The sequence below is a fragment of the chloroplast genome of Erigeron canadensis, assembly GCF_010389155.1.
Source record: "Erigeron canadensis voucher CCANA20171209 chloroplast, complete genome".
Lineage (NCBI taxonomy): Eukaryota > Viridiplantae > Streptophyta > Magnoliopsida > Asterales > Asteraceae > Erigeron > Erigeron canadensis.
Window position 1 is genome coordinate 117,501 of NC_046789.1, and position 10,000 is coordinate 127,500.

At 30.9% G+C, this 10,000-nt stretch overlaps 9 protein-coding genes and 1 non-coding gene across 10 annotated transcripts in view, besides 1 other annotated feature; 7 read left to right on the forward strand and 3 right to left on the reverse strand. All coding sequences in view use genetic code 11, as the record gives it.

The window, feature by feature from the left end:
• Window positions 1-382, forward strand: part of ndhA (NADH-plastoquinone oxidoreductase subunit 1) — a 2,179-nt gene extending 1,797 nt beyond the window's left edge. The window contains exon 2 of the mRNA in view: window positions 1-382. This exon is cut by the window's left edge and continues 157 nt beyond it. Coding sequence (YP_009747367.1) covers window positions 1-382 — 382 coding nt within the window.
• Window positions 1-10,000: part of a sequence feature (small single copy region (SSC)) that runs on past both edges of the window.
• ndhI (NADH-plastoquinone oxidoreductase subunit I) lies at window positions 464-964 on the forward strand. The gene has a single exon. The coding sequence runs from the start codon at window positions 464-466 to the stop codon at window positions 962-964; it is 501 nt and encodes a 166-aa protein (YP_009747368.1).
• Window positions 1,139-1,669, forward strand: ndhG (NADH-plastoquinone oxidoreductase subunit 6). The gene has a single exon. It carries the CDS (start codon window positions 1,139-1,141, stop codon window positions 1,667-1,669), a length of 531 nt encoding a protein of 176 aa, YP_009747369.1.
• Window positions 1,904-2,209, forward strand: ndhE (NADH-plastoquinone oxidoreductase subunit 4L). The gene has a single exon. The coding sequence runs from the start codon at window positions 1,904-1,906 to the stop codon at window positions 2,207-2,209; it is 306 nt and encodes a 101-aa protein (YP_009747370.1).
• psaC (photosystem I subunit VII) lies at window positions 2,545-2,790 on the forward strand. Its single transcript has one exon. The coding sequence runs from the start codon at window positions 2,545-2,547 to the stop codon at window positions 2,788-2,790; it is 246 nt and encodes an 81-aa protein (YP_009747371.1).
• Window positions 2,900-4,402, forward strand: ndhD. Its single transcript is given in 1 exon segment — window positions 2,900-4,402. A coding segment is annotated over 1 exon segment (1,503 nt).
• ccsA (cytochrome c heme attachment protein) lies at window positions 4,671-5,639 on the reverse strand. Its single transcript has one exon. It carries the CDS (start codon window positions 5,637-5,639, stop codon window positions 4,671-4,673), a length of 969 nt encoding a protein of 322 aa, YP_009747373.1.
• Window positions 5,741-5,821, reverse strand: trnL-UAG. Its single transcript has one exon. It is a non-coding gene; the product is annotated as a tRNA-Leu (tRNA).
• rpl32 (ribosomal protein L32) lies at window positions 6,687-6,851 on the reverse strand. The gene has a single exon. It carries the CDS (start codon window positions 6,849-6,851, stop codon window positions 6,687-6,689), a length of 165 nt encoding a protein of 54 aa, YP_009747374.1.
• Window positions 7,970-10,000, forward strand: part of ndhF (NADH-plastoquinone oxidoreductase subunit 5) — a 2,220-nt gene continuing 189 nt past the window's right edge. Inside the window, exon 1 of the mRNA in view lies at window positions 7,970-10,000. This exon is cut by the window's right edge and continues 189 nt beyond it. Within this exon, the coding sequence (YP_009747375.1) occupies window positions 7,970-10,000 (2,031 nt within the window).

Consider the following 10,000-nt stretch of genomic DNA (forward strand, 5'->3'; position numbering starts at 1 on the left):
AGAAGAATTAGTAGCAGGTTATCAAACCGAATATTCCGGTATCAAATTTGGTTTATTTTACGTTGCTTCATATTTAAATCTATTAGTTTCTTCATTATTTGTAACAGTTCTTTACTTGGGGGGTTGGAATCTTTCTATTCCGTACATATTTTTTCCTGAGCTTTTTGAAATTGCTAAAGGAGGTAGAGTTTTTGCGGCAATAATAGGTATCTTTATTACATTAGCTAAAACTTATTTGTTCTTGTTCATTCCTATCGCAACAAGATGGACTTTACCAAGGCTGAGAATGGACCAATTATTAAATCTTGGATGGAAATTTCTTTTACCTATTTCTCTAGGTAATCTATTATTAACAACTTCTTCCCAACTTCTTTCACTGTAAAAAAAAAATACTTCTATATTCACGACTTGTCTCAAACAAGAGAAAGAAACAAGTATCCTATTTTTTATAGATATTCACGATATGTTCCCTATGGTAACTGAGTTCATGAATTATGGCCAACAAACGGTACGAGCCGCAAGGTATATTGGTCAAGGTTTCATGATTACCTTATCACACGCGAATCGTTTACCTGTAACTATTCAATACCCCTACGAAAAATTGATCACGTCCGAGCGTTTCCGTGGCCGAATCCACTTTGAATTTGATAAATGCATTGCTTGTGAAGTATGTGTTCGCGTATGTCCTATCGATCTACCTGTTGTTGATTGGAAATTGGAAACTGATATTAGAAAGAAACGATTGCTTAATTACAGTATTGATTTCGGAATATGTATATTTTGTGGTAATTGCGTTGAGTATTGTCCAACAAATTGTTTATCAATGACTGAAGAATATGAACTTTCTACTTATGATCGTCACGAATTGAATTATAATCAAATTGGTTTGGGTCGGTTACCAATGTCAGTAATTGACGATTACACAATTCGAACAATTTTAAATTTGCCTGAAATAAAAACTTAAGAACTTGTTTTGATCTAGTTTAATTTAATAATAATAATTAAAATTAATTAAGACTTAATTAATATTAATAATTATAATTAATTAAGAATAAAAAAGTAGAGTTATCTCTTTTTCCTGACCGGGTCAATAAAGTTATGAAAGATTTTGATTTATTTATCTCTTATTTTATATATAATGGATTTACCTGGACTAATACATGATTTTCTTTTAGTCTTTCTGGGATTGGGTCTTATATTAGGGGGTCTGGGAGTAGTATTACTTCCCAATCCCATTTATTCTGCCTTTTCGTTGGGATTGGTTTTTGTTTGTATATCTTTATTCTATATTCTATCGAACTCACATTTTGTAGCCGCTGCGCAGCTCCTTATTTACGTAGGAGCCATAAATGTTTTAATCATTTTTGCTGTAATGTTCATAAATGGTTCAGAATATTCCAAAGATTTCCATCTTTGGACCGTGGGAGATGGAGTAACTTCTGTGGTCTGTACAAGTATTTTTGTTTCACTAATTACTACTATTTCAGATACGTCATGGTACGGGATTATTTGGACTGCAAAAGCAAACCAGATTATCGAGCAAGATCTGATAAGTAATAGTCAACAAATTGGGATTCATTTATCAACAGATTTTTTTCTTCCGTTTGAATTTATTTCAATAATTCTTTTAGTTGCGTTAATCGGCGCAATTGCTGTAGCTCGTCAATAATACTCGTTCGAAACGAAATGGAAAAACCTTTTTATGAGCTATCACATGCAGTTTCTTTTTCTATTTGACGTTGTATATAAAATAGAAATTCTTTATTAGTTCGATTTATTCCCACTCTATTCCTTTATTCTATTCTATATATATATTCTATTACTCGTTATCGTTACTAGTCAATCCAATTGGTTAAAATGTTGTTCATATTGAAATGAATCGCGATTGATAAGGAGTTGGTTGATGATGCTCGAACATGTACTTGTTTTGAGTGCCTATTTATTTTCTGTCGGTCTATATGGATTGATTACAAGTCGAAATATGGTTAGGGCGCTTATGTGTCTTGAGCTTATATTAAATGCTGTAAATCTCAATTTTGTAACATTTTCTGATTTTTTTGATAGTCGTCAATTAAAAGGAGCCATTTTCTCCATTTTTGTTATAGCTATTGCAGCTGCTGAAGCTGCTATTGGACTCGCTATTGTTTCATCAATTTATCGTAACAGAAAATCAACTCGTATAAATCAATCTAATTTGTTGAATAAGTAATACTTTTTTATATGTTGAATATTATTATATTTATAATTCTATTCTATATAATAATAATAATATATAAAAATTAGAAATAAAAATTAGAATTTTCATCAATTAAAATTTCAAAAATTAATTCAAATTAGCATGTCTGCCACGTAAGGTATGATCGTGTTATCACAAAATAAAGTAAAGATAATAAATCAAAGTAGTTTGGCACTGTCAAGCCAGAAGTAGATAATAAAAAAACTCGAGGAACTCATCGATTCATCTAGTACTAGTATTTAAATATATAATTCATTTATCAATTTACTAGATTGAAACTTTATCACGTTCAAAAATGGATAGATCCAATGTCGCATTCAGTAAAGATTTATGATACATGTATCGGGTGTACTCAATGTGTCCGAGCCTGTCCCACGGATGTATTAGAAATGATACCCTGGGATGGATGTAAAGCCAAACAAATAGCATCTGCTCCAAGAACGGAGGATTGTGTCGGTTGTAAGAGATGTGAATCCGCCTGCCCAACAGATTTCTTGAGTGTTCGAGTTTATTTATGGCATGAAACAACCCGCAGCATGGGTATAGCTTATTAATACGTTACAGAAACCCGAGTCCATTTTTTTTTTACCGCCAAAACCAGTGCCAAAAATATTTTATTTTTTGGCACTGGTTTTTTTGGTCCAAGCGTATCTTGTCTTTACCACGAACAAATTTCCTTGGTTAACAATAATTGTAGTCTTACCAATATTTGCGGGTTCCTTAATTTTCTTTCTTCCCCATAAAGGAAATAGGGTAATTAGGTGGTATACTATATGTATATGCATGTTAGAACTTCTTCTAACAACCTATGCATTCTGTTATCATTTCCAATTGGACGATCCATTAATCCAACTAGTAGACGACTATAAATGGATCAGTTTTTTTGATTTCCGTTGGAAATTAGGAATAGATGGACTGTCTATAGGCCCCGTTTTATTAACAGGATTTATCACTACTTTAGCTACCTTAGCGGCCTGGCCTATTACTCGGGATTCTCGATTATTCCATTTCTTGATGTTAGCAATGTACAGTGGTCAAATAGGATCATTTTCTTCTCGGGACCTTTTACTTTTTTTCATCATGTGGGAATTAGAATTAATTCCGGTCTATCTACTTTTAGCCATGTGGGGAGGGAAGAAACGTCTCTATTCAGCCACAAAATTTATTTTGTACACGGCGGGGGGCTCCATTTTTCTCTTAATGGGAGTTCTGGGTATCGGTTTATATGGTTCTAATGAGCCAACATTAAATTTTGAAACATCAGTTAATCAATCGTATCCTGTGGCTTTGGAAATAATATTCTATATTGGATTTTTTATTGCTTTTGCTGTCAAATCACCGATTCTACCGCTACATACATGGTTACCAGATACCCACGGAGAGGCGCATTACAGTACTTGTATGCTTCTAGCCGGAATTTTATTAAAAATGGGAGCGTATGGATTGATTCGGATTAATATGGAATTATTACCACACGCTCATTCTATATTTTCTCCTTGGTTGATGATAGTAGGCACACTACAAATAATCTATGCAGCTTCAACATCTCCCGGCCAGCGTAATTTAAAAAAAAGAATAGCCTATTCCTCCGTATCTCATATGGGTTTCATACTTATAGGAATTGCTTCTATAACCGATACGGGACTCAATGGAGCTATATTACAAATAATATCTCATGGCTTTATTGGTGCTGCACTTTTTTTCTTGGCAGGAACGAGTTATGATAGAATACGCCTTGTTTATCTCGACGAAATGGGCGGAGTAGGTATCCCCATGCCAAAAATATTTACGATGTTCAGTAGCTTTTCCATGGCTTCCCTTGCATTACCGGGTATGAGTGGTTTTGTTGCAGAAGTTATAATCTTTTTAGGACTAATTACAAGCCAAAAATATCTTTTAATGCCCAAAATAGCTATCACTTTTGTAATGGCAATTGGAATGATATTAACTCCTATTTATTTATTATCTATGTCACGGCAGATGTTCTATGGATACAAATTATTTAATACTCCAAACTCTTTTGTTTTTGATTCTGGACCGCGCGAGTTATTTGTTTCCATCTCCATTTTTCTACCTGTAATAGGTATTGGTATGTATCCCGATTTTGTTCTTTCGCTATCAGTTGACAAGGTTGAAGGTATTTTATCTAATTATTTTTATAGATAGTTTTCTTAAAGTTTCTTAAAGAAAAAACTCCTATGATTTTTAAGAGTCGGTTGGATAATGAAAAAAAAGAAGGATTTTTATTCTCTTAAATTTTAAATAAAGTAAAAACAAAATATGAATTTCAATTTTCATCCAACATACTTGGTCTTTGCGAGAACCGCGTGAATCACTACACTACTTGATTCACGCGGTTCTTGCCGGTTGACACAATGTGTTTTATATACACTATATTGCACTCTGTTTGTATTCGTAATAACTTTTCTTTTTTTTAACTAGAGGTTAACGTAAATGAACCATAACTATGTAGCCCGATTCCTAATAGATTGACCCCAAAATAGCATATCCAAATTATAAGAAAGCCTAGAGTCGCCACAATTGCGGAATTTGTCCCCTGCAAATTTTTATTTGTTCGAGTATGCAAATAAATTGCGAATACGATCCACGTAATAAAAGCCCAAGTTTCCTTTGGATCCCAACTCCAATATGATCCCCATGCTTCATTGGCCCATACTGCTCCTGAAAGAATCCCTATGGTTAAAAAGATAAATCCTAGGCTAATCACACGATAACTCCAATAATCTAATTGTTGAATCAATTGGGCCTTGTAATAATTCTTAGCATAAAAAAAAGAGGTTTTTTTTAAAATATTGTTTCTTTCATTATTGTATTGGATTTCACCAAATGAAAAAGATTGATTTAATTTTAATAAATTATTACTTTTAGAACTATAAAAAATCTTTCTAAATGTAATGACAAGAAGTGCTACTGATAATAATGATCCACAAAGAAGAGCTGCATAGCTCAATATCATCATACTTACGTGCATTATTAACCACTCCGATTGTAGAGCGGGTATTAATATTGTGGGTTTATGTATTTCATTTAAAAGACCCGACGTAGCAAAGCCTTGGGTAAAAATAGTACTTGAGGCAGTTATTGTGGTTAAATAATTTTTTCGTTTTTTAAAATAGGGCACTATATGAATAAGGGAGAAACTCCATGAAAGAAAAATTAATGATTCATATAAATCACTTAGTGGGAAATGGCCCGAATAAATCCAACGAGTTATTAATAATCCTGTTAGACATAAAAAAGTAGCTAGCATCCCCTTTTCTGACGAATCATATGGTTTTATGATTTCATTGCCCAATAAGGTTATCAAATGAATTGTAATCACAATTGAAACAATAGAAAAGGAAATATGAGTTAATATATGCTCTAAAGTTGAAAATATCATAAAAAAGAAAAAAGGTGGGGATCCCCCATATTAATATTAATTACTGGGAATTTTATTTATTTTTATTATAGGATCTATTCGATCTCGTTTAGAAGATGGCATGCCGCCACTCGGACTCGAACCGAGATGCTCTAGCACTGCTTCCTAAGAGCAGCGTGTCTACCGATTTCACCATAGCGGCTTGCTCGAATTCATAATAGCCTATTTATATTCAATAGTCGAGATTGAACAAGTCAATTCAATCAAATATGTTTTTTTAGCAAAAATTAAATTGATAAAAAAAATGAGTTCAAAAGTCAATTTGAAGAATTGTTAGTTTCATTTTTTTTTTTTTTTTTTTACTTTAAGTATCCATTTATCTTAGGGCTTTTTACGTAGTTTATGCGATTCTAAAATCGAACTCTTGTAGCTATAGAAATCTCTCGCTAGAATAAAAAGAACTTTTTTCTTTTTTTACGCTTATTGTCATGTCATTATTTCTAGTTTATCTGATTTCATAATCATAAATTTGAAACAAAAAAGAAATTTTCTCAATGAATCTAAAACTATTTTGTATTTAGAGTACTGCAAATTGATACTTGTACATAATATAATAATATCTCAACAATCAAGTTCTTTTATTGAATCTTTTATTCTTTTATTATTATTATTATATATTATTATTATTGATGATCTGAAAATGATCTGAAAATTGGAGATATATGGTAAATCCATTACATATGGTAAATGCAATAAATTAAGAAGTTAGTTTTTAACATGGAATCCATTAGTTTCAACAATCTGCCCTTCCCGAAAAGGATAAAAAATTTTATTTATTGGAATTGTAAAGGGCGATGGGGAAAAAAAGACTCCCCACCACCAAAATATGAGTGAAAACAAAAAAATAAAAAATTGTATATATTTTTTTTTAGATTTAGAATCCAGAAAAAAGAAGAATTATTCTTTTAGACCTAACATTAAGATTTTTTTTCATATTAATATAAATCTATATTAACAAATTACTGATCCAATTTTTTGGATCAAAAACATTTCGATTATTCCAATATTTTAGGACTTATTTGTTTGTCGTACAAAAAAACTTTTTGAATTCCCGGTAGAAAGAGATTTCCCTAATGACAAAGCTTTTAAGGATGCCCAATATCCTTTCATTTTCCAAATATTTTTACGAATACGTTTTTTTGATATCGAAGTACGTTTTTTTGGAACTGCCATTTAAAATTACTCATTGTTATAGTTGGATGTGAAAGACATCTATTTCTATTGTTCTATTATTTTATTATATTATTCTTATTCATTATCTATTTTTTCTCTAAATAATATAATATTCTCTTCATAAAAAAGAAATATAGATATGTCAAAGATCCACGAAAACTGGATCAAAAATGACTCGAAATAACAAAATTTTCCGTAAAACCAAAATTTTTTGGTTTGGAACTATTAGTTCGCGTTGTTTATCTCTCAAAGTTATATCTTTAGAATCTGCATGTCATAGAAATAAAATCAAACTTAATCAAACTAAAAAAAAATCTAAAAGACCTTTATTTTCGGCATTCTATACTTGATTTATAAAATATCAGGATTGTACTTTTGACTAATAATTTAATAGTCAAACTAGAAAATTCAATTTTAAAATTCGAATGAGACTAGTAATAAATCTGTTAAAAGATACGTGGTTTGATAAACAAAGGATCTCAGTCCTTTTTGATCCTTTCTCGCTAAAAAGTTCATTTTAGTTCCATATTTTTCTAAACTTTACTAATAAATTGGTTTGTTTGAAATGGAAAACAATCAATCCCATAATGAATTAGTTAATTAATTGAAAATTAGTTAATGAATTGAAATAAACTAACTAAAATTAAGAGTTTTTTTCATTAGACCGATGACCTTAGTTAATCTTATAATTCGTATTAGCATCAAGTACTCTTTTTAGGCTAAATTTTTATCCTTGCTCTATGAATATAAATTTTGATTACGATTACGATAAATTATTATATTTTTATTTTCCTATCCTATTATAAGTGTTCGTTTTTTTATATGTCACTTGGTCATATCATTTGACCAATTGTAACTTCTTTTTTGAATATTTGAACGGTTTTGAAAAGACTCAGAATATTTAATTATATATTATTAATTATTTAATTAAATTAATAAATTATATTAATATATTAATATATAAATATATAAATACTCATATATATAATCATAATCATATATATAAATAAATATAAATCTTAAATCGGTTAGTGCATATCTTGATTTTTTATTGACTTTTTCGAAAGGTAAGATCCGGTGAATCGGAAACAATTAATTAAGAATAAAAAACTTTTTTTATGGAACAGACATATCAATATGCGTGGATAATACCTTTTCTTCCACTTCCGGTTCCTATGTTAATAGGGTTGGGACTTCTTCTTTTTCCGACGGCAACAAAAAGTCTTCGCCGTATGTGGGCTTTTCAGAGCGTTTTGTTGTTAAGTATAGTTATGATTTTTTCCATGAATCTTTCTATTCAGCAAATTAATAGTAGTTCTGTCTATCAATATGTATGGTCTTGGATTATTAATAATGATTTTTCGTTAGAATTCGGATACTTGATCGATCCACTTACTTCTATTATGTCAATACTAATCACTACTGTTGGAATTTTGGTTCTTATTTATAGTGATAATTATATGTCTCATGATCACGGTTATTTGAGATTTTTTGCTTATATGAGTTTTTTCAGTACTTCTATGTTGGGATTAGTTACTAGTTCAAATTTGATACAAATTTATATTTTTTGGGAATTAGTTGGAATGTGTTCGTATCTATTAATAGGATTTTGGTTCACACGACCTGTTGCAGCAAAGGCTTGTCAAAAAGCCTTTGTAACTAATCGTGTTGGCGATTTTGGTTTATTATTAGGCATTTTAGGGTTTTATTGGGTAACGGGGAGTTTTGAATTTCGTGATTTATTCCAAATATTCAATAACTTGATTTCTAATAATGAGGTCGATTTTTTATTTGTTACCTTGTGCGCTGTTCTTTTATTTGCCGGTGCGATTGCTAAATCTGCACAATTTCCTCTTCATGTATGGTTACCTGATGCGATGGAAGGGCCGACTCCTATTTCGGCCCTTATACATGCTGCTACGATGGTAGCAGCGGGCATTTTTCTTGTAGCCCGACTTATGCCTCTTTTCATAGTCATACCCTACATAATGAATTTTATCTCTTTGATAGGGATAATAACAGTTTTTTTAGGAGCTACTTTAGCTCTTGCTCAAAAAGATATTAAGAGGGGTTTAGCCTATTCAACAATGTCTCAATTGGGTTATATGATGTTAGCTTTAGGTATGGGGTCTTATCGCAGTGCTTTATTTCATTTGATTACTCATGCTTATTCTAAAGCATTATTGTTCTTAGGATCGGGATCCGTTATTCATTCAATGGAAACTCTTGTTGGGTATTGTCCAAAAAAAAGTCAGAATATGGTGCTTATGGGAGGTTTAACAAAACATGTACCAATTACAAAAACTTCTTTTTTATTAGGTACACTTTCTCTTTGCGGTATTCCACCCCTTGCTTGTTTTTGGTCCAAAGATGAAATTCTTAATGATAGTTGGTTGTATTCACCTATTTTTGCAATAATAGCTTGGTCTACGGCGGGATTAACGGCATTTTATATGTGTCGGATTTATTTACTTACTTTTGAAGGACATTTAAACGTTAATTTTCAAAATTACAGTGGAAAAAGGAATACCCCCTTATATTCAATATCGCTATGGGGTAAAGAAGGTTCAAAAAAAAGTAACAAAAACTTTCGTTTGGTAACTTTATTAAATAAGAATGGAGGTCCTTCTTTTTTTTCAAATAGAGTATATAAAATTGATGAGAATGTAAGAAAAATGACCCCACCCCTTCTTTCTATTCCGAATTTTGGCAATACCAAGACTTCTTTGTATCCTTATGAATCGGATAATACGATGTTATTCCCAATACTTATATTAATTATATTTACTTTGTTCGTTGGATTCTTAGGAATTCCTTTAACTCAAGACGTGGATATATTAACAAAATGGTTAACCCCGTCTATAAATCTTTTACATAAAAATTCAAATAATTCAATAGATTGGTATGAATTTTGTAAAGATGCCTTTTTTTCAGTCAGTATAGCCTCTTTCGGAATATTTATAGCATTTTTTTTATATAAACCTGTTTATTCATCTTTTCAAAATTTGGACTTAATTAATTCATTTTTTAAAATGGGTCCTAGGAGAAATTTTTATGACAAAATAAAAAATGCTATATATGATTGGTCATATAATCGAGGGTACATAGATGCCTTTTATGGAAGATTCTTTATTGTGGGGACGAGAAAA